This window comes from Malassezia japonica, chromosome 7, assembly GCF_029542785.1.
Source record: "Malassezia japonica chromosome 7, complete sequence".
NCBI lineage: Eukaryota > Fungi > Basidiomycota > Malasseziomycetes > Malasseziales > Malasseziaceae > Malassezia > Malassezia japonica.
Genome location: NC_083376.1, coordinates 376,408 through 397,593, shown reverse-complemented (window position 1 = coordinate 397,593; position 21,186 = coordinate 376,408). Strand labels below are relative to the sequence as shown.

The following is a 21,186-nucleotide window of genomic DNA, read 5'->3' as shown; positions in this document are numbered from 1 at the left end:
GATGGCCGCCGCTCCGGCCGTGCGCGCACTGCAGCATGCGGCGCTCTTGGACGAGTTGCCGCCGGTACGTGCGCTAGCTAATGCAGTCGGATACATTGAATGCGCTCCTCGCACGCCATGTGCCGAGCTACAAACGGACGCGAAGCGAGGCGCTCCCACGGGGATCCGCGGCGCCGGCGGAGGCGGCGGCCGAGGCGATCCACGCGGACCACTGGCGCCGCGTCGCGGTGGTGGCTGCCGAGTGCATCCAGGCGGAGAAAGGCGAAGTGAACGAAGCGGATCTCGAACACCTCTTGGCATGGTGGCACCTGCGCTGGACGGCGCTGTGGAAACTGCGCCTCTTTACGCTCGTGCAGAAGGAGATGACGGGCGTGTGGCATGTGCTCGACGCGTCGATCGACGGCGACGGGCAGCCGCTGACGGTGCAGCTGCCGTTTGCACTGACGGTGCTCTACGCGCAAGCCTATTTTGCCTGCGGCCAGCAGCGGCGGGGCATCGAGATGCTCTGGGCGCGGTACGCACACTGCCAGCGCGCCGCTGCGCACGACAGCGCAGTGTGGAACGGGCGCAGAGTCCGTGTCGGCCTCCTTCTTGCGTCGGCACTCGCCGAGATCGAGGCATACGACGCGGCCGCATCGGTCGCCGACGCGCTGTCTGAGCGCCTCCCCCGCCCGCTGGTGGAGAGCGACGCGCTGACAGCGCTGACCCTCGCACGTATCTATATACAGATGGGCTGCCTCGCGTCCGCCGACGAGCTCGTCGCCGCGGCGTCCCACGCGCCGAAAAACGCGTACGACGGCCACGCGGCGCTCGCGCGCCTCGTGCGTGAGCCGCATACCCACGTCCTCGACGCGTACGCGGACGACGCCGACCAGTCGCTTGCCAATGCGGCCGCAGTCGACGCATTCTATCGCGGCGACCTCGACCAAGGGACGGCGTTCCTCGAAAAGTATATGCAGGCGCATCCTACGACGTTTGCTATGGCGCGGGGTCTCGGCGGCAACCTTGTCACGCTCCATACCATGGGACCTCACAAGTACGTGTCTCTACTCACCCAGCGGCGCACACGACCGCCAGCGCATTATCCGCCACGTCGTCGAGGCCGCCGGCGACGATCCGACCGCCGTCGACAGCCGCATGGCGTAATGTGGAGGTTTCGGCACCCCACGACGGGTGGCGCACCATGTATCTGTACTCGTCGGTAGCGTGCTTTGTGTTGCTCTGCGTCCTAATTGGTATGTGCCTTGTCTGATATAGTGGCGTACTGGCAGCGTGAGCGCATCGTCTCGCTCTTGTCCCCGTCGTCGCAAGAGTCGCTGCGCACGGGGCTAGCGCGGATCTCGCCGCGGTGGCTCGGCTCCTATGCCCCCCTCCAAGTGTTTGACTGGAACACGGCGGCAAATGTGGGGCTCTCGAGCTCGCTCTTTGATATCGAGGCCAACATCCGCGACGGCGACTCGCGCGCCGGCCTCGACGAAGCAGGGATGCAAGAGGTGCACCAGATGATGCAGCAGCAAGGCATTGTACGTCGCTCTACTCACACAGACGTTTGACGAGGCGCGCTTGCGGCGGCACCGTGCGCTGCTGAAAAAGAACAACATCGACCCCCAGACCGGCTTGCCCCTCGACTCCAAGGCAATTACGCGACTCTAGTAGCTACTGTATTCTATTTATCCCAGGCGGAGACCCAGGACGAGACCGGCGATGAACGTCGCGCGCTGCTGGAAGTCGGCCGTGAGGAAGTTGACCGTGCGGCGCCAGATGCGCACCAGGGGGTAGTTTTGCGCCTTGCCGCTGGCTGCATCGGCGGGTCCCGCGAGGCCGTTCAGCGACGAGTTGTACACCGACTCGATGCTCGACCAGTTCACCTTGATAAAGCTGCGCGAGGCGAGGTACTGCAGAAGTACATAGGTACCACCCAGCAGAATCGCGACAAGCTTCAGACCCTTCTTGATAAAGATACCGGCGCACAGGCCGCACACGGTGCCAAACGAGAGCTCGTACAGGTTCACGATGCTCTTGGCCTCCTCCTTGGTCTTTGGCTCAGGCAGAGGCGGGTTCTGGATACGTGCCTCGCACGCAACGGGCTGCATGCTCCAGGTGTACGCACCGGCCAGCAGCGCCGAGGTGCCGGCCATGAGGCCAGCCGACGCAATGAAGCGGCCACTCTGCACAGGCATGGTAGCCGCCTGCGTGCGGTACGCACGAACAGCGGGGCGCACGCTCAGACGCGCAGGCGCGACACTGCGCAGCGTAGTCTGCGCACCCAGGCGCACGCGGGGGAAGAGCATCGACATCGACATGGTAAGGCAAGCGCGGGCCCGAGGGTCTGTGCGACGCGTGACGTAATGGCACGTGCTTCTCGCGATGCACGAGCATGCTCCCAAGCCAGTGGCGGGGGCGTCGGACGCGCCGACAGACGCGATAGAGGATACCAACACCGCCGAGAGTGGTGCACTGCGCGCAAAGAGAGCACACGATGCGGTTGAGCTGCCGGCGAAGCGCGCCAAGCCGTCGATATCCTTGTCCATGTGGCTCACCTCCTCCGGCGAAAGCGCGGATCCGGAGCAGCTACCGCCCCCGTCGACGTGTGCAGCGGCGCGCATCGAGGACCGCAGCTCGGTGTTTGTCGGCTACGTATATCCGCTCACGACTGCGTCGCCGACTAAGATTGCGGCGTTGCTCGATAATCTGACGCGCGTCGTGCATCCCTCGATTCCCGTGGGCATGCTCCCTCCCCAGTTTCAGCACTCGGCGCCGAATCGCCGGGGGAGCACACACGATATGTACGCCTACCGCGTGCTCCAGCTCAAGCCGGGACGCACGGGCCTCGGAGGCCCGAGCGATTTCGGGATGGAGCACGGCCAGGAAGACGACGGCGAGGCGTACGGCGCCGAAAAGATTATGCGTGTCATTCGCGAGCTCGGCGCGAGCGATGTATTGGTTGTCGTCAGCCGCTGGTACGGCGGGCAGCTGCTGGGTCCGGCGCGCTTCGATCACATTACCAACGTCGCACGGGCCGCCTTGCAGCACTACCTCCAAGACGAGACGGTGCGTGAGAAGCGCACGCAGCTCCAGGCGCTCGACCGGCGCCTTGCGCGGGCGCGGCATCCCGACCAGGAACCCCCGCCCCCGGATCCCTACGCTGATCTGACGTTGGATCGTGCCGAGCGACTTTTGCTCGCACGCACCAAAGCGCTTCAGGTGCTGCAGCGCAAAGCGGCAGAAGCGAGTCAACAAAGTACATAATCTTCTACCAAAGGTCCAGCAATTGCTGGGTATCCTGGCTACGTTGCACATCGTTCGGCATATTGTTCGCTGCGGGCATTGTGCCCGCCGCATTCATCGGCCAAACCGGCATGAGGGTTTGCGGATTCAGACCAACGTTGGGGGTAATCATCGGCATGCCGTACATGTTGTTCAAGTTCGTAGCGCCACCGGCAGCGTTCGGAATGAGTGGGGAGGTGTAAGGTATGTGGGATGCGCCGCCCACGCCCATCGAGTTGAGCATGTTGGGAGGGGCACCCGCCGTCCCTGACATGGAGTTGCGAGCAGACTCCCCCGGTTGAGACCAGGGAAGCTCGTTTGCAGTCGATGCGTCTGAGCCTGGCATTAAAAAGTGCGAAGGTTGGCGCCAGGCATTCACATCGACTCCCGCAAACTCGGTCATTGGTTGGGAAGTCGTTGGGGGAGCATCGGAAACGAGCGAACTCACCGAGAACGGACCGCGGTTTTCAGTCGCGCTGAGCCGCTGACGTTTGGGATGCACCCCATCGGAAGAGGTGCTGGTAGGCGTCTCGGACGGATCGCCATGGGAATCATCTGCCGATAGCTTCGATTGCTCGAGGAAGGCTCGAACAATGTCGATCTCTCTGTTGAGATCTTGGTTGCGCTGCATACCACGGTGGTTGGCACGCCATTCCATAAATTCGTTCATGTACTGCGTCAGGAGCGCCGCATCGCTCTGCGTGGGCCCTTTGAGCAGAATAAAACCCGCAACGACAACCGTGTTGAACCAGCGGAAGCCGGCCATACTGTCGCGATAGCGTTGGGGCAGTGAGTCATCGTAAAGGAGTTCGCGGCGGAGAGCAAGGTTGAGCTTCACCGCCTCGAGACATGCTTCGTAGGACGTTTCATACTTTTCGCGCGAACGAGCGTTGTAGCGTACCAAGTAGGGACAGTGCAGTGACAGAATAAAGAAGTTAAAGTCGAGCCAGAGCTGGTAGCGTTGGACCTTAATGTGCGGATAGAAGTTGTCGCAGTGTGTGTTCTGGACGAGCTCGTCGTTGCCAAGTCGGATTCGGAAGTAGAAGGGCAGCTCGTCCATCACAAAGTGATTAAAGGCCACGTGAATCTGCAGAATGCGCGAATAGGACACCACCTTGTTGACGTTCTGCACCTCGAACGCCAAATCACCAATAAAGTAGGCGAGGCGGCTGCGGAGATTGTTGATCAAGAGCACATTAGGAGGGCGCACGTTGGCAAACAACGGTCGCAGAGGCTCTGGCACTTCAACTTCGCTTGCGCTCAGCTGCGGAGGGCGGGTGTCACAGAAGGCATCGCTGATGATCATCGGACGGCCGAAGCCGAGCGAATTAATGCGTTCCATAGGATACACCAACGACCACACAATCCGGCGACGCTCGGTCGTTTCGGGGTCCAGGCCAAGCGACTCGCCATCGCGGTGGATCCCGAGTGCGAATGCAACACGCACCGAGTTCACCGTCGCATTCCACGCAAGCTCAATCCGGCCGCGCACAAAGTGCAGACGCGAGAGGAGCGTAAACGTGAGGACGGTGTATATATCCTCTTTGCACATGTTTTGCGCTGTGAAGCATGCAATCTGCGAGGCATTGCACAGATGCTTCGAAGCTTCGAGCTCGTCGTACGCTCCATTCTTGGACAGCTCCGGAATCAGCTCGGGCCGAGAAACCGCGACATACAGCGTAGCGATCGAACAGATGGCTGCCAGCAGACCGAATTGGGTAATATGCTCCGCATCGACCACGCCCCCTTTCCCGTAGAACTTATCAAACGCCTCCCACACCAAGTTCGACGGGATCGGATGACGATACAAGTTGATGGTGTCGAGATACACTTCAATCAAGCGCCTCGACACCTCCCGGGGGTACATGGTCGTTGCTAAGCTCTCTTGCATCGCTGGCGACACAGATTCCATGTCGAGAATGTCACGCGAGTCCACAGGGCAGAAAGAAGGCGCAGAAGATACGGGCGCACTACCGGGCATCTGTCCAGCTGCCTGCACCATCGCCGGCAGCGGTTCTTGGTTAAGGTGTGCTTCGAATTCCCCAAAGTTGTCCTCGCTGCCATCGTCACTCCTTGAGCCGGACTCGCGGATCGCATGGACAGAGTCTCCACGCCGGCGCAGTCCCTCCAACGACCGGTCCGCGCTCTTATCACTTCCCATCACTTCCTTGTGCAGCGTATCAATACGCTGGCTGCAGTCCGAGAGGCCCGCCACAATTGCGCTCTCGAGACGAGAGAGGCGGAAGGACAAATCGCCCGACCCATCGTTTTGTTGGAAGGTGCGACACTGGTCCGGAATCCGTCGCGCAATGCACTAGGTCAGCAGATCTTGTACGTACGTGTTGGCATGGGATCTGGCGATTGCATTTTTGCTTCCGACGATAACATTCGGTGCCTAGGTGGTAAGCCAAGCCTTACGTACAAGCAAAATGGACTCTGTTCCGGCGCATCGGCCCGCGATTTTTGGGCGAGCGCTCGGTATCGTCGTCGCTCTTGCCCTCTCGGTCAAACGAGTTGTCGTGCATTGTCCCTGACGGAGGCAGCTCGGTCTGACCCGGAAGTCGAATCTCCCGCCACAATGCTCCACTACTCCCAAATCCAGTAGCGGTGCGTGGTTTCCCAGGGAAGGTGGTCTGGTCGAGCTACTCACTAAAATGACCTCAAACGGCACTCTAAAGGGTCCCCGCGCGTCTCTGATTGGCTATAGTAAGCGTTCGCTGCAAATCGTATCCAAAGGTAGGTTGAGACATCACGTGGCAATATCTTCGATCGCGACATTCGGAGCGCCACCGCCATGTCCAAGTACGTACCGCGAGACTAACGCAGACACCACCCCGACTTGCTTCTCTGCCGAAAGACGCCAGGAATCGCGATTGGTCGTCTGTGCGAAAAGTGCGACGGAAAATGCCCTATTTGTGACTCGTATGTGCGCCCGGCGACGCTGGTGCACATCTGTGATGAGTGCAACTTTGGGTCCTACGGCGGCCGCTGCATTGTCTGCGGCTACCACGGCGTTTCTGATGCATACTACTGTGCGGAATGCACGCGTCTAGAAAAGGACCGGGACGGCTGCCCCAAGACAGCCAACATGGGCATCTCGCGCCTGGACAATATCTTCAATTCCCGGCAGCAGCAATCCAGTTTTCAGCGAGGGTGATGAGCCATTTGTAGTATAGGGATACCAGTAACAACATGAAAACCTAGAAGGGTATATACATTAATCTATGTCCAGCTCATCAACGCACGGGCTCGGTTGAGGATAGAAAACTCGCTCGACTTCTTCCGTTGGACCTTTTTCTGATCCGGTGTCTCTTCCGGAGGGGTTACAATATGTTCGCTCCTGACACGCTCCGTGGGCTGGTGATCGGAGAAAGGCGGCGCCTGTACATGCTTGGCCGCTGACTCGGTATGGTCCAGGTACACTGGCATCCCGGGCTCTGAGTCAAAGGACGAAGGTGGCGTCCAGTCATATGGCTGCATGCCCAGACTGGGCTCATAAGTGCTTCCACTCTGCGAGCTGCTGGGACGCGTATGCGCACCCCACTCGTGCTTCGGGGAAGCGCTTGTGGCAAAAGGTGGGTGGGTCATCTCCTGGTCGGATCGGCCAGGGGATTTCTGCTCGTCTTCCGACATAGCCGACTCGGCAAGCTTGTCCGACTCGGCCTTGCGCGCAGCTTGCGTCTCACGGATCAGGGCGCTCTCGTGCTCCAGAGCCTCTTTAAACTCGCCGGGCGTGCGGATCAGCTCCACATCGTGGAAGCGGCTAAAGGGCTCGGGGAACTTGACCGAGAACGACGCCTGGCGGTAACGCTTGAGCCATGGATGTGCCAGGGCCTCGCCAGCGCTGATGCGCTTGCTGGGGTCCCAGTGCAGGATGCGCGAGAGAAGATCAATGGCCGGCTCAGGCGCGTCGGGGAAGAGCGACGACCAGGACTGTTTCTCGCAAGGCGGAAGCGATTCCATGTGCTCTTTCGCCTTCTGCGAGCCGATCTTCTCGATAACCTGCGAGGAGGGCGATCCAAGCACGTTGCGGATCAATGCGAGCTGATCCATGTAGTCCTTGCCGGGAAACAGCGGTTTGCCACCGAGCAGCTCGGCAAAGATGCATCCGACGCTCCACATGTCCATAGCAGGGCCATAGCCGCCACGGAAGCAAAGCATGACCTCAGGGGCACGGTACCAACGTGTGGCAACGTACTCGGTCAGCGGTCCACCTGGGAACTGGATCGGGCCCGACGTGTCAATCTGCTTGAGCATCGGATCCTCGTCCTCGGTGACGCTGGGCGACGGGAAACGCGACGAGACTTGACGCGAAGACGCACCGTACGGCGACGGCGGACGACTTCCATTAATTTCGAGCGTGCGTGGCGAGGATTGTCCTGCATACTCATTGCGCACGTCGAGGGTGGTATCAGAGTTCTGCGACCCAGCGCTATCGGGCGTCCCGGTCGAGTCGGAAAGGCGGCAGCCTTGGTGGTCCTTGACCTTGCTGATCGCGCTGTGCTCGCAGGGCTGGCACGCAAAGGCACGCGCCATGCCAAAGTCACACACGCGCAACGTACAGTCCGCGTTCACGAGCAGGTTGCCCGGCTTGAGATCGCGGTGAAGGATGTGAATGCTGTGCATGTAGTGGATGGCACGAAGAAGCTGTACCATAAAATACTTAATGTGCGCCTCCGTCAGCGTCTGGTTCGACCGAATAATTTGAGAAAGATCGGCATCGCTGGCGCGCAGCACAAGATAGATCTCGGAAAACTCAACAAAGCTCGTATCAAACTCGAGGAGTTCCGTGACATTCGAGCATCCGACCAAGCACTCCAGCGTCGCCACCTCACGCAGTGCACGACGTGTGAGCACTTCGCGACCAAACACATTAGCGACTTTCTTGATCGCCACTTCTTGGTCGGTCTCGGAGTCGTGTGCGAGCGCCACACACCCGTAGGCACCCACACCGAGCTCGCGCACAAAGGTGTAGCGCTTGTTCACATGAAAAGGCACGCGGAGACACGTAAATGTGTGGTAGCCACGCTTTGCGAGGTTGTGTGGCGCAAGAGGGTGCTCCTCGGGGGAGTAGCGCGACCAACCTGCTGGTGCATGTGTTCCGCGTTCGTACGCGCCACGCAGGTGAACGCGCGAGCGGGTGCGCGTGCGCGAGCGAGTGGCGTGGCGGTGGCCCAACGTCCGGGTCACTTGGATATCGTCATGCGAGGGTCTCCGCTCCTCCGAGGGACCCGTTCCCGGTACCGGGGGTACCGGGGGTACCTGTGGCGTAGGCGATGCCGCCTGTGACTGGAACAGGTTGGCGATGTTAGCCGCCCCTAACAACATCGTGGGGGCGATAAGGAAAGTGGTGTAGGGAGAGGGCACTCAGCACACCGCGACGCGGTTAAGCTGATCCCAAAATAGGAGTACTAAACACGGTACGCGTTTGGCTTGCTTTGTAGCGCTCTGGGTAACACGAACAACGAGCTACCCAACAGTAGGAGAAAGAAGAGAAGGAGCCTAAAGTCAATCAAGGCCGCCACGAGTGGCCTTGCACGACGGCGCAAGATGGAAAACGGCTTTCGCGTAGAGCCACCGCACCCCGCTTTGCCCGGGTCCTTATTCCGCCGGGGATTTTTGTTAGGCCACGCGTGGAAATAGGTGTTTTACCTGGACAGTGCACGAATACCTCGTTCTTTTGGACCAATCATCGAAAAGCTTGCATCATAGAAAGGGCAGCCACCGCCCAAGTGCCTGGATTTAGTCAATTCCTGCAAGTACGATGCAGGTATTACGTCGGCTCGCTTCGGAAATCGTGCCAGTAGGTCCGCTTTTGTCACGTGGCAATTGTCCATCGAAAATTTGGCTGGCTCGCGGCCCAAGGGTGGACTAACCCCGGAGTCCCCCAAAGTGCGACCCGGTGTAGCGGCGCGCATCATGCCAAGCTTATTCGATGCCAAAAAAATAGAGCAAGAGTGAACGCATTGTCATTGAGCTATCCACGACCTGGCGCATTAGAACACTGCTCTCCGCGCTCCTCTCCCTCTCGGACGACCATGGTGCGGGGTTAGCGCCGTTTTGGTTTAGTCAGCGGGTCACACTACCTTTGCCTAATGCAGGTACGATGGGGACCCTACACATGATCCCTCGCAAAACCCTTTATGACGTCGTTTGTGTATACCGAATGTGAGCAGCTGACTGCGGCAAGGCCAATGACGTCTCATGGCGTACCGGGCGTGCCTGCGGCGCGGGTCTCCGGACAAGCAAATTCAGGTTTAATCAGGTCAGGAAGGGTCATGCTCGATCGCTCGCCGGCATGTCCCAAACAAAAATCATAACAAAAACACCAAGGCATTTAGAGGCCATAGAGTATTTCCCCGCCGCGCAAATCCTGTCACCCATCCGCGTGCGGCGGAGCGCGTGCGAGACGCGCGCTCCTTTGTGCCAGCGGCCAGAGTGCCACGCGTCGCGGGCACGTCACGTGAGTGACACGAGTGCGTGGGCGCCCGGCGCGACCGGCGTGGCGCGGTCGTCGACCAAGTAACACTGGCTTGAGCAGAATGGTACGTGCTTAAGTGCCATATCATGTGCAGAGGCTAACCCCCCACTTCAGGATCGTATTAAGGAGAAGCTGAACTCGCTCCGCGTGGAGGCCGACACTGCTCTTGAGCGTGCCGAGACTGCCGAGCAGAAGAACAAGGAGCTCGAGCAGGACAATCTGTCCAAGGAGCAGGAGATTGCGAGCCTGCAGCACAAGCTTTCGATCCTCGAGGGCGACCTTGAGTCTGCCGAGTCGAAGCTGTCCGAGGCCAAGGTCGGCAAGGAGGAGGGCGAGAGCCACAAGTCCAACGTGGACATCCTTCAGCGCCGTATCGACATGCTGGAGGAGCAGCTCGACGCCGCCGAGAAGAACCTCAAGGAGACCACCGAGCAGTATGTTTCCTCCCTACTGACAGCAGGCTCCGCCAGACCGACGTGCGTGCCGAGCAGCTCGAGCGCCAGATCCAGGGTGCCGAGCAGGAGCGCGACCAATGGGAGCAGAAGTACGAAGAGGCCCAGGAGAAGTACCAGGAGTCGAAGAGGGAGCTCGACGAGGTGGTGCAGCAGATGGAGAGCCTCTAAGCCTTGCTGTGCACGCCCTGTTGTGTATGCCTCGATTGCGGTGTACAAGCCTCGATTGCGGTGCTCGGCTGTAGATAACATGCCTTGGTTGTTATGTTAGTATTGGCCGAATGTATTTCAGTCACTCGACGATGCCATGCCTTTTCAACGCGTGCTATATTCCGCCTATGGTACAACGTGCATGGGCTAAGCAAGCTGGCCCTGCGCCTGCATCTCGCGCGCAATCTGGCGCACGCGACGCTCGTAGGCGGCACGGTCCTGCTTGAAGAGGTGGAACGCGTCGGCCTGGGCGGGGTCGCCCGGGTTCGGGTCGTTGAGCAAGTCCTGGACACCCAGCAGGATCTGCTTGATGGTAATTGCCGGCTTCCAGCTCTTTTCCTCATCTGTGTCAGATAAAAAAAATAACGTACCTAGAATCGAGAGGCAGACTGTGCCTGAAGGAAAGACGTTTGGGTGAAAGAGCGGCGGCGTGAACTTGCACTTGGGCGGCTTGGACGGGTACTCTTCCGGGAAGAACATCTTGAGCTTGTACGTTCCACCCTCCCATGGAGTCTGCTGTAAGTGTAAATCGACGTACACTGGCCTTGCCTGGGATACCGACTTCCCACACGAGCAGGTTCAGCGAGCCATCCGCCTCCTTTTCTGGGCGAGCATAAAACCCCTGCGGTCAGCATACGCTGGCTATACACACAAATGGATGATCGCGACGCCACTGCTTACGCTCCTCTTGCAGCCTGTATGTCAGCTTCGCACACCGTACCTCGTTCGACAAATGCCCGACATGCTCCTATCCCTCGCTCGCTGCGATGCGCCACTGGCGATTGACACCCTCCACGCGATCACGTGGTACAGGACAAGATTCCGCTACGTCCTCACTATGCCAGGGTGCTTAGTAGCTACGCTTGAACGGCGGCACGGGCTTGCACTCGCTCTCGTCGAGGGTCGTGTCGATGACGCGGCGGTACTTGAGGTCGACCTTGTTGTTGGTCTCGTCGAACCACGAGAGGGTGTGCTTCATCCAGTGGGCGTCGTCACGCTCCGTAAAGTCCTCGCGGGCGTGGGCACCACGCGACTCCTTGCGGGCCTCGGCAGAGTGCATGGTCTGCGTGGCGCTGCTGAGCAGGTTGCGCAGCTCAAGGGTCTCGGTGAGATCCGTGTTCCAGATCATACCGCGGTCCTTGACCGAGACGTTGGGGAAGTCGGCCACGACCTTGTCGATCTTCTCCACACCCTCCTCGAGCGTCGACTGGGTACGGAAGACGGCAGCGTCGCTCTGCATGACGCGCTGCATGTCGAGACGGATGTCGGCAGTGCTGCGGGGGCCGCTAGCGTTGCGGACGGCGTCGAGGTCGTCGATGGCCTGCTGACCGCCGTCGCCCTTGAGCTCCTTGTGGGGCTTGCCCGGCTCCATGTTCTCGCGGATGTGGTTGGCGCAAGCACGGCCGAACACGACAATGTCGAGCAGCGAGTTGGCACCGAGACGGTTGGCACCGTGCACCGACACACAGGCCGTCTCACCGGCGGCGTAGAGACCGGGGACAACCTTGTCGTTGCCCTGTTCGTCCACGGTGATGACCTCACCGGTGTAACGCGTGGGAATACCACCCATGGTGTAGTGCACCGTGGGCAGGACGGGAATCGGCTCCTTGGTCACATCGACACCGGCAAAGATGCTGGCCGTCTCCGAGATACCGGGGAGACGCTCGTGCAGCACCGAGGCGGGCAGGTGCGACAGCTGGAGGTAGATGTGGTCCTTCTCGGGACCGACACCGCGGCCGTCGCGGATCTCCATGGTCATGGAACGCGACACGACGTCACGCGAGGCAAGGTCCTTGGCGGTGGGCGCGTAGCGCTCCATGAAACGCTCACCCTCCGAGTTGAGGAGGTAACCACCCTCACCACGCGAGCCCTCGGTGATCAGGCAGCCGGCACCGTAGATACCGGTGGGGTGGAACTGCACGAACTCGAGGTCCTGCAGGGGAAGGCCGGCACGCGAAACCATCGCGAGACCGTCACCGGTACAGGTGTGGGCGCTCGTGGCACTGAAGTAGGCCTTACCGTAACCACCCGTGGCCAGCACAGTCTGGTGGGCGCGGAAGCGGTGGATGGTACCGTCCTCGAGGTTGAGGGCCATCACACCGACACACTCACCGTCCTCCATGATGAGGTCCAGGGCGAAGAACTCGATGAAGTAGTTGGTGTTGTGGCGGAGCGACTGGCCGTAGAGGGTGTGAAGCATCGCATGGCCGGTACGGTCGGCAGCCGCGGCGCAGCGGTAGGCCTGGCCACCCTTGCCGTAGTCGAGCGACTGACCACCAAAGGCACGCTGGTAGATCTTGCCCTCCTTGGTACGCGAGAAGGGAAGACCGTAGTGCTCAAGCTCCAGAACGGTATTCGGCGCTTCGCGGCACATGTAGTGGATGGCATCCTGGTCACCGAGCCAGTCCGAACCCTTGACGGTGTCGTACATGTGCCAGCGCCAGTCATCCTCGGTCATGTTGCCGAGCGCGGCGTTGATACCACCCTGCGCAGCGACCGTGTGCGAACGAGTGGGGAAGAGCTTGGTGATACAGGCGGTCTTGAGACCACCCTCGGCAAGACCGAAAGCGGCACGGAGACCGGCACCACCGGCACCGACGACAATAGCATCGTACTCGTGCTCAATGACGGGGTAGCCCTTCGACAGGTCGGGCACACCACCCTGCGAGTGAACCGCCTTGGCGTTGAGAGGCTGCGTGTTCACAACACGAGAAGCCCGCGCGGTGCTGTGGAAGCCGGCGCGCAGAGCAAGGGGAGTAGAGGGCACGCGGTGAGCCGCCGTGCGGGTCACGTTGCGCAGAAGCGCACTACCAACGATCATAGCGAAGGACGACAACGAAGGGTCGGTGGCCTGCTGCGTGCTCGTTACAGGTGCCGAGACAGAAGGGCGGCTGGGAGGGGATTGGGGAATTTCCTGCCGGTTTGCGCCGGCCAATGAAATTCGGGGTATTGCTGATCCGGGCGGCCCAGACGACACGCGCCCGGCCCGCGACGCGGGAAAGCGCGAGGAGCGTCGGCGCAAAGTGTACAGGAACTAGTATGGCAATCTAGGAGGGTACTATGCTGATCTACGACGCGCTCTGCCGCACCCTTCGCCGTGGTACGCGCGCGCGGAGCGCGCACCTTCCGGGCATCTCCGAGCAGATTCGGCCGAGGACCGTGGGCGTGGCTGGAGCGCGAGCCGCACGCCAAAGTCGCCGCGGCATGCGGAGAACGCGCAGAGCTGGGTGCGGCGGGGCGATTGTAGCAGAAATAGACTAGTGGGCCGGCTGAACTGACATGTGTGTGTGTGTGTAGGAACGTAGTGGCTCCCTGCATGTGCTGATGTACGCGGCCTCGTGCGGCCGGTGTGCGCTGCTGCTTCTGACATGGCAAGGCATTGCAGCATGCACTGCATCTGCGTGCGATTCGGCACCTCGGAAGGGTTGTAGCGAGATGATGCGATTCCGTGTGTAAGCGTATTTCGCGATGCAGTACGATACGGCATGCCATTCCGCACACTCTTACGCATTCCGATGCGTCATTGTGGACCTGACACCACCCCACCCCCTCATTGCTCCTCCGCATCGAGCCACGTACCCTCGTGCGCATCGCTGCATGGCGCATCGGTGATCCCCGCTGCGTGTCCTCTTGCGGTGCTTCTCGATGCTGCAGTTGCGTTGGCAGTATTATAGCTACCAGATTACTTCCACGCGGCCATCAGCTCCTAGTTGTCAGCTCCTCGTCACATACCTTCTCCGCGCCCTTGATTGCCTGCTTGAAAGCATCGACCTCGCGCCAGCAGTCGAGCGTCCGGTTGTTGTCGGCGCTGCGTTAGGGAAGGGAACGTACCGGTAGCACGCAATGACCTTGTCGCGGGCCTCCTTCAGGCTCGGGAACGAGTTCAGGTCACGCTTGTAGTACTTTTCGATCTGCGACTTGACGCGGTCAAGCTCCTGCTGCAGCAGCTCGCTGCTCTGGCCCTTGTCGTTGCCGAACCAAGGCTTGCCCTGGCGCTCGATGTTTTCCTTCTCGAGGGCGAGCTCGATCTTCTTCTGCATCTCCTGCTCCTGCTTACGCAGCTTACTGAGCTCCTCGTGGATCTTGTCCTGGATCGCAGAGTCGAGCGTCTCCTGGCGCTTGGCATCCGGCGTCGGCGCCTTGGGGTCGGGCGTCGCCTCGCTCAGTTTCTTGGCCAGCGTGTTGCCGAGCTGCGTTAGTATGATTGACAAAGTGTACCTACATCGACCTTGTCGATAGGCTCGGTCGCAGGCGACGTGCTATCTTGCTTCGACGGAACAGCACCCATTCTAGACTACCGAAGCGCGGCGAGCGTTCTGGACGAGCCGCGGCCCACGGCCCTGCTCCGTGCGGGCTGCCACGTGACTACGGGGCTACCGCTTTTTGCTCGGCTTGCCGGTCTTGCGGCCTTGGGCGCGTGCGACGCCTGCGTTGATCGCCGAGTTCTTGCTGCGCCGCTGCGTATCGGCAGAGCTGCCCGGCGGCTTGCGCTGGAGAAGTGTCGCGAGGTCCGGCACTTCGGTATACACCTCGGAACAGATCGGCGCGAGGGGCGCTGGCCGCGACTCGGCCGCAACATAGCGTAGCGGCGTCGGCTGCACGGCGGCCCAGCCGTGGGCGGGTCCCGCGGCGGGCGCGGGTGTGGCCGTGATATAGTGAGTGCGGAATCCGTCGTCTTCGTAGTCGTGCACGAGCCCCGAGCCGTCTTCGGCGGTAGTATGCAGCTCGGCGGTGTGGGAAGTCGGCACAGCGGCCTGCTTCGCTTTCGGCTTTTCTTTGGGCCGCGACACAGTCACCTTGTGCGTCTTCATATCGAGATGCAGCACACGGCTGCGCTTGCTGGCGCCCGCCGCCGGCGTCGGCGCCGGCGCTTGGCCGAGCGTGGGAAAGGCCGAGTCGACCCCCGCGCCGCGCTGCCGTGCCACCTCTGCACGGCGCTCGGCCTCGCGGCTTTGCTGCTCCTCGACGAGCTGCTCGCGCGTGTCGACCATCTCGGAGAGGAGCTGAGTACGCGTGTGGGGGGGCACGATGGGGCTTGCGCTGCACGACGGGCATGCCGAGTGCGGCGAGATCGGGGCCGGCACGAGCGCCGAGCAGAGAATCAGTCCGCACGAAACACACAGCGGCGCGTACGGCGCAAGGGCGTGCTTCTCGCCTTGGCACAGGCATAGTCGGCGCGATGTGGGAATATGTGCTGCAGCCTCTTTGGACGTGGGCTCCATCGAGAGCATCGCAAAGGCCGCGTCCAGCTCGAGCATCTCTTTGGTCGGCGGCAAGCTTCTTGGCGCCGACGATTCGGACGCCGCGAGCGCCGAGGCGACATTACTCGGTGTGACGCGCACGGGCTTTGCGTGTGCTTTCCGCGGCGACTCGTGCTTCGGTTCCACCGTCGGCTGCGGCGGCGCCTCCTTCGGGAATCGGTCGGCGACGTACTGCTCGGTGAGCTCTTTGGCCTCGGGCGACGTCCCGATCAGGTCTTGCAGGTATAACCGGAGCATCTTGGGCGTGGTATGCGTAGAAAGGTAAGGAATGACTTGCTCGGTGACCGTCTCATGATCTGCGTCAGTTACGCTACCTACCCAGCCCCAGCAGCGCGCCGAGCGCCTCGTCCAATTTGCCACGGCGCATGAAAGTGGAGGAGAACGGCGAACGGTCCACATTCATGGCGCTAGACGCGCGCCCGCCTTGCAAGGCTGAGCCGCTCGATGTGAAGCAGGAGGCGAGTGCCGAGGCGGCCGAAGAGGAGGAAACGTGCCCGCTGTGCACGCCCAAAGACGAGCGCGACAAGGAGCTGTGGGTCGCGTGCTTCCAATGCAAGACCTGGTTTCATGTCGTGTGCCTCGGTCTGGACGACGTCGAGGCGTACGACAAGTGGTGCTGTGCGCCGTGCCAGGCGCGTGGATACTCGCACAAGATGCGCGGCCCACGGCGGCGATCGAAGCGCGAGCACGCGACAACCGACTATGCGGCCATCCAAGAAGGGCGCCCCCCGGACCCGCTCCGCCGCTGGGAAGAGTACATGGCGCACTGTGCGCCGCTGCCTGATATCGCGCGGCGCGTACCTGCAAGCACATGGACACGCGAATGGCTCGCGAACGACGCGTACGCGCTCGACACGCCGACTATTGTCCCCTCGTCGCCAGACGGCGTCCCAGAGATTCGCGGCATGCGCGCGCCGCCCCGCACGACGTCGATCCGCGACATTGCCAATTGGGTCGGCCCCGAGACGAACGTCGAGGTGATTGACGTGCGCACGCAAATGTCCTCTTCATCCTGGACGCTGGACGACTGGGCATCTTACTTTGAGACGCCGGCGGCAGAGCGCGAAAAACTTCTGAACGTGATTAGTCTCGAGGTCACCGGCACACGCATGGAAGAGATGGTCGCGGCACCTGCGATGGTCGCCGAGAGCGACTGGGTCGAACGCGACTGGCCACGCGACAAGCGGCCTGCCGCGGAGGATGCAAGCAAGTGGCCCAAAGTCCAGCGGTACGTCCTGATGGGCGTGCAAGGCGCGTTTACCGACTTTCACATCGACTTTGCCGCAAGTTACGTATACTACCATGTGATATGGGGGAAAAAGGTGTTCCTCTTTGCTCCGCCGACGCCTGCCAACCTCAACGCGTACCGCGCGTGGACGTCGTCGGCGCGGCAGGAAGCCGAATGGCTCGGCGACTCTTTGCAGCGCCTTGCACGCGTCGAAATCGCTGCGGGCGAGACGATGCTGATTCCCGCCGGCTGGATTCACGCCGTACACACGCCGCAGGACACGCTGGTCATTGGCGGCAATTTCCTCTCGGACTTTAACGTCGCGATGCACTGGCGTCTGGAGGAACTCGAGATCGCGACTCGCGTTCCACGCAAGTTTCGGTTTCCGCACCTGATGCGCCTTGCGTGGTATGTGGCTCAGGGGTGGTCCGAGCGCTTGCCGATGGAGCTCGCGCCGCGCGTGCGCGACGGGATTCGGCACCTGTGCCGCCGCCTCGCACAGGAGCTCGAAACGATGCTAGAGACCGATGCAGAGGGACAGCGCACAGTTAAAGCACGCAAGGCGCACGATTCCGTGCCGCACGATGCTGTACCGGATCCTCGTGCTCTCGTACAAAAACTACACAACTTTGTAGACGACGCTCCACGCAAGCGGCAGCGGAATCACTAGGCTTCCGACCGTAGAGGAACAGGCGTCGATTCGCGCGAGGATTCCACATCGCTCGATCGGCCGGCGTGGGGGGCGGTCATAAAGGTCGCGTCCGCATCGTGCGTCTCGTCCACCGAGCGCTCGTCGGCCGTATGCACGGACGAGGTCTCGTGGTCGACGTGCATGTGCGAGACGTCGCCGGCCTCGTCATCGGTATCGTGATCAGCGTAGGGATCGGCCGTGTCAGACGGGTCAGCCGACGTCGCAGGCTCGGTGCTTGTGGGCTGGGAGTCGTCGTGCTCGTGTGCATTGTCGGTGTTGGTGTCGGCATCAGCGTCGGCGTCGGCGTCGGCATCGGCATCGGCGTCGGCATCGGCATCAGCATCGGCGTCGGCATCGGCATCGGCGTCGGCATCGGCATCGACATCCTCGGCCTCCGCCTCATCCTCCTCGCCCTGGGCCTCCCCGCCCTCCTTTTCTGCCTCTTCCTTCGCCTCCTTCTCCGCCTTCTCCTTCTCTTCCTTCTCCTTGGCCTCTTTCTCGGCCTTTTCCTTCTCCTCCCGCTCCTTCTCCTCCTTCTCCTTGGCCTCCGCCTCGGCATCGCGCTGAGCCTTCTCTTCCGCCTCGTTGGCTTCACGCAGAATTGGCGCGTCGTACGGCTCGTTCTGCTCCTCGTCGTGGATAGCTTGCAGCAGACCTGGAATATCGTCGATGCCGTTCATGTGCGCCATCAAATGCAGGCGCGCATTGCCTGCACTGCGCAGCGCGCGCCAGGTAAGACTCTGCTTGGTATTCTGGATATGCGCCATTGCCTCGTCCGCCATTTCGTCGCCCAACGCAGCGCGGCGCTGCTTCGCGCGCTGCTCTTCCATGTGCAACGAGCGACTGAGCGACGTAAGAGAAGGCAGCATCGGCGGCATTTCGAGCTCCTCGAGACCGTCGGTCGCGAGCGTCTTGGGATTGCCCTCTTCGTCGGTCACTTGGACGCTCGACGGCGCCTGCGGCACGAACCCGTCCTCCCATAGCATGCTCAGCGCCGGTGTGCCCAGCGCGTGAGGGTACTGAGCCAGGCGCGCCGAAAAAGCAGCGTGTGCCTTTTCGGCCCATGCCTCCGAGTCGGTCGGCGGCAGCGCCTCCTTCTCTAGTGCTGGCGCACTAACGCCCTTCCACTGGATCCAGCTGTTTTCGCGCTTGAGCACGCCGAGGACCGTACCCAGAAATTCGCGGCCGTCCTTTCCGGTCTCCTTCAGCTGCGTCTGCACTTGGCGCCACGCGCGGCGCGTCCACTTTTCGTCGGCTTCGGACAGCTCGTGGGGCGGAATGAGGAGCTTGTTGGCCCACCCCCCATTCTTTTCGCGGCTCGTCGCAGTGCATCCTAGGAGGAACTGGAAGAGGACGAGGAATTGCGTGAGGATGTGCCGGCGGAACAAGATGTCGCTCAGCTCATAGGCCAGCAGCGGGCGGCCGCTGAGGTACTTGGGGTAAAACGCCTCGGTGCTGTACGTGTCGAGCTTGGCCTCGCTCGTCGGGTGTGCCTCTGCCTTGTTGTAGTGTTGCAGCACCGAGAGGACACATTCGGATGCGAGCTGGAAAGCCTTCATCGGGGCGCGCACATCGTCGCCGAGGTGCATCGCAGCGACGGCCTCGGCGCAAGGCGTGTCGGTCGCCTGGTCAAAGAGGTGCACAGGCCGCGCAAAGAACTGCTGCAGGCTCCAAAACAGGGTATAAAAGTGGGGGTTGGATGCCTGGCCCTCGGCAGATGCGTCGTCCTCGTCCATGGATTCCGGCACTTCCACAGCCTCGATGGACGTGGCATTCTCGACGTGGAACTCGCCTTTGAGATTCACACCACTCCGCTCGCCGATGGCAAAGTGCGAGGAGAGAAAGGTGAGGATGCGCCCCGCAAAGACGGCTTGCGACTGATGCGCCTTGGACAGACGACGAAGCAGCTCGTTACACAGCCGCAGAAGGACCAGTCCTTTGCCTCCATTGGCAGCCATATTCTGCGTTAGGAGCACGACGTACCTCGGTCAGGAAAGCCGCGCGCGATTCCGCATAGTCAAAGAGCGCCATGCACTCGGCGATCGTCGAGCGCTCCATCCAGTCTTCCAGAGCTGCCATAGGAAGCGTAGGGTCCGCGACACCTGCGTTAGTTGCGCGACGTACCGAGCCGCTGCAAAGCCAGCGCTATGTCGAAGCGCTCCACGAGATCGTCGAGCTGCTCTACCGAGCCCTGCATGAGGTAGTTGTGCACCTTGGCCCACACTACACCCGCCAGCGCCTCTTCGTACAGTGCCGGCGCGTCGGTGCTGTCCGTCTCCTTTGCCGCGACGCACGCGTCGCGCGCCTGGCGATGGGCGTCGACGAGCGACGCCGCCTCGCGCTCGACGCACGCAAGTGCATCCTGCGGCGCGAGCCGATCGACATTCTGCGGCTTAGAAGCGTGCACTCCAGCGTGAATCTGCGGCAGGCGCTCGTCCAGCGCCTGCGCGACGGTTGCGACGCCCCCGCCCAGCGTCATGCTTCTGGGCAAGCCGTGCGCTGTGTCACGTGACACCACACCACGATGAGCGACGCGCGCGAGCGGTACGAGCGCGACGGGGGTGCGGAGATGGACCTGGACGACGGTATGTTCTCTTTTCTCACCTGTAGATCCCAGTGTGCGGCGGCGCGGGCGCGGCTTTGGACCTGGGGCGTCCGATGACCTCGATGGGGTCAAGTCGGGCACGTTTGAGCGCCTGGATGGCGCCGCTGGCGATGCGGAGGAGCAAGCTGCGCGATGTACGTTGAGCGTCTAACGCAGCCGTCGAAGGGTGGATTGTCGTCGTGACCAATGTGCACGAAGAAGCGACCGAGGACGATGTAATGGACCTCTTTCTCGATTTCGGCAAGGTCAAGGACCTGCACCTGAACCTAGATCGGCGCACGGGCTATGTCAAGGTAGGTTTTCTGGCTAACTCCTAGGGCTATGCTCTTCTCCAATACGAGACGCAAGACGAAGCGCGGCAAGCGATTGACGCGTGCAAAAAAGGGCTCACGCTGCTCGAGCAGCCGCTCGAGGCGGACTATGCGTTTGTGCAGCCCCCCCGGAACGCACCTCCACGCCGCCGCGCGGAGCGTGCGCGGAGCCGGAGCCCGATGCGGTCATAGCCCGATCGACCTAGTTTTCACGTGACTACTTTTTTTTCCCACGCTGGGCGTACAAAAGGAAAGGGCGGCGCGCCGCCTTCTTGCTCCTCACTTGTTTGGCTTAGCAGTGCGTATTCTTTTTGCCGTGCGGCATCTAACCATCAGAAGACACCACACTTTGTTTGGTTAGCTTTTCGTCATGCAAGTGTTCGTCAAGACCCTTACGGGTAAGACGATTACCCTCGAGGTCGAGTCTTCGGACACCATCGAGAATGTCAAGGCCAAGATCCAGGACAAGGAGGGCATTCCTCCGGACCAACAGCGCCTGATCTTCGCCGGCAAGCAGCTCGAGGACGGCCGCACTCTTTCGGACTACAACATCCAGAAGGAGTCGACCCTTCACCTGGTGCTTCGCCTGCGTGGTGGTGCCAAGAAGCGTAAGAAGAAGACGTACACCACCCCCAAGAAGATCAAGCACAAGCACAAGAAGGTCAAGATGGCCACGCTGA

The 21,186-nt window shown here is 61.3% G+C and overlaps 13 protein-coding genes across 13 annotated transcripts; 6 read left to right on the top strand and 7 right to left on the bottom strand.

Moving 5' to 3' along the window:
* Position 1: 1 nt before the first annotated feature.
* Positions 2–1,146, top strand: MJAP1_003707 (uncharacterized protein; the record flags this gene model as incomplete). Its single annotated transcript, XM_060267633.1, has 3 exons — positions 2–64; positions 87–1,036; positions 1,059–1,146. 3 exons carry the CDS (start codon positions 2–4, stop codon positions 1,144–1,146), a joined length of 1,101 nt encoding a protein of 366 aa, XP_060123616.1.
* Positions 1,147–1,183: 37 nt separating this feature from the next.
* On the top strand, positions 1,184–1,653 carry MJAP1_003706 (uncharacterized protein; the record flags this gene model as incomplete). The annotated part of the gene is made up of 3 exons (XM_060267632.1): positions 1,184–1,235; positions 1,258–1,523; positions 1,546–1,653. The coding sequence occupies 3 exons, from the start codon at positions 1,184–1,186 to the stop codon at positions 1,651–1,653; spliced, it is 426 nt and encodes a 141-aa protein (XP_060123615.1).
* Positions 1,654–1,670: 17 nt separating this feature from the next.
* Positions 1,671–2,303, bottom strand: MJAP1_003705 (uncharacterized protein; the record flags this gene model as incomplete). The annotated part of the gene is made up of 1 exon (XM_060267631.1): positions 1,671–2,303. One exon carries the CDS (start codon positions 2,301–2,303, stop codon positions 1,671–1,673), a length of 633 nt encoding a protein of 210 aa, XP_060123614.1.
* Positions 2,304–2,367: 64 nt separating this feature from the next.
* MJAP1_003704 (uncharacterized protein) lies at positions 2,368–3,249 on the top strand (the record flags this gene model as incomplete). Its single annotated transcript, XM_060267630.1, has 1 exon — positions 2,368–3,249. The coding sequence occupies one exon, from the start codon at positions 2,368–2,370 to the stop codon at positions 3,247–3,249; it is 882 nt and encodes a 293-aa protein (XP_060123613.1).
* Positions 3,250–3,818: 569 nt separating this feature from the next.
* MJAP1_003703 (uncharacterized protein) lies at positions 3,819–5,134 on the bottom strand (the record flags this gene model as incomplete). Its single annotated transcript, XM_060267629.1, has 2 exons — positions 3,819–3,822; positions 3,942–5,134. 2 exons carry the CDS (start codon positions 5,132–5,134, stop codon positions 3,819–3,821), a joined length of 1,197 nt encoding a protein of 398 aa, XP_060123612.1.
* Positions 5,135–6,489: 1,355 nt separating this feature from the next.
* Positions 6,490–8,595, bottom strand: MJAP1_003702 (uncharacterized protein; the record flags this gene model as incomplete). Its single annotated transcript, XM_060267628.1, has 1 exon — positions 6,490–8,595. One exon carries the CDS (start codon positions 8,593–8,595, stop codon positions 6,490–6,492), a length of 2,106 nt encoding a protein of 701 aa, XP_060123611.1.
* Positions 8,596–9,809: 1,214 nt separating this feature from the next.
* MJAP1_003701 (uncharacterized protein) lies at positions 9,810–10,371 on the top strand (the record flags this gene model as incomplete). The annotated part of the gene is made up of 3 exons (XM_060267627.1): positions 9,810–9,812; positions 9,863–10,182; positions 10,206–10,371. 3 exons carry the CDS (start codon positions 9,810–9,812, stop codon positions 10,369–10,371), a joined length of 489 nt encoding a protein of 162 aa, XP_060123610.1.
* A 186-nt stretch (positions 10,372–10,557) lies between these two features.
* Positions 10,558–13,231, bottom strand: SDH1 (succinate dehydrogenase; the record flags this gene model as incomplete). Its single annotated transcript, XM_060267626.1, has 4 exons — positions 10,558–10,754; positions 10,782–10,926; positions 10,949–11,013; positions 11,272–13,231. 4 exons carry the CDS (start codon positions 13,229–13,231, stop codon positions 10,558–10,560), a joined length of 2,367 nt encoding a protein of 788 aa, XP_060123609.1.
* A 729-nt stretch (positions 13,232–13,960) lies between these two features.
* Positions 13,961–14,698, bottom strand: MJAP1_003699 (uncharacterized protein; the record flags this gene model as incomplete). Its single annotated transcript, XM_060267625.1, has 5 exons — positions 13,961–14,003; positions 14,097–14,116; positions 14,143–14,218; positions 14,242–14,600; positions 14,633–14,698. 5 exons carry the CDS (start codon positions 14,696–14,698, stop codon positions 13,961–13,963), a joined length of 564 nt encoding a protein of 187 aa, XP_060123608.1.
* Positions 14,699–14,783: 85 nt separating this feature from the next.
* Positions 14,784–16,038, bottom strand: MJAP1_003698 (uncharacterized protein; the record flags this gene model as incomplete). The annotated part of the gene is made up of 2 exons (XM_060267624.1): positions 14,784–15,967; positions 15,990–16,038. The coding sequence occupies 2 exons, from the start codon at positions 16,036–16,038 to the stop codon at positions 14,784–14,786; spliced, it is 1,233 nt and encodes a 410-aa protein (XP_060123607.1).
* A 34-nt stretch (positions 16,039–16,072) lies between these two features.
* On the top strand, positions 16,073–17,534 carry JHD1 ([histone H3]-dimethyl-L-lysine(36) demethylase; the record flags this gene model as incomplete). Its single annotated transcript, XM_060267623.1, has 2 exons — positions 16,073–17,439; positions 17,462–17,534. 2 exons carry the CDS (start codon positions 16,073–16,075, stop codon positions 17,532–17,534), a joined length of 1,440 nt encoding a protein of 479 aa, XP_060123606.1.
* A 31-nt stretch (positions 17,535–17,565) lies between these two features.
* MJAP1_003696 (uncharacterized protein) lies at positions 17,566–20,069 on the bottom strand (the record flags this gene model as incomplete). Its single annotated transcript, XM_060267622.1, has 3 exons — positions 17,566–19,551; positions 19,574–19,692; positions 19,715–20,069. 3 exons carry the CDS (start codon positions 20,067–20,069, stop codon positions 17,566–17,568), a joined length of 2,460 nt encoding a protein of 819 aa, XP_060123605.1.
* Positions 20,070–20,114: 45 nt separating this feature from the next.
* MJAP1_003695 (uncharacterized protein) lies at positions 20,115–20,698 on the top strand (the record flags this gene model as incomplete). Its single annotated transcript, XM_060267621.1, has 3 exons — positions 20,115–20,175; positions 20,352–20,488; positions 20,513–20,698. The coding sequence occupies 3 exons, from the start codon at positions 20,115–20,117 to the stop codon at positions 20,696–20,698; spliced, it is 384 nt and encodes a 127-aa protein (XP_060123604.1).
* Between the last annotated feature and the right edge of the window lie 488 nt (positions 20,699–21,186).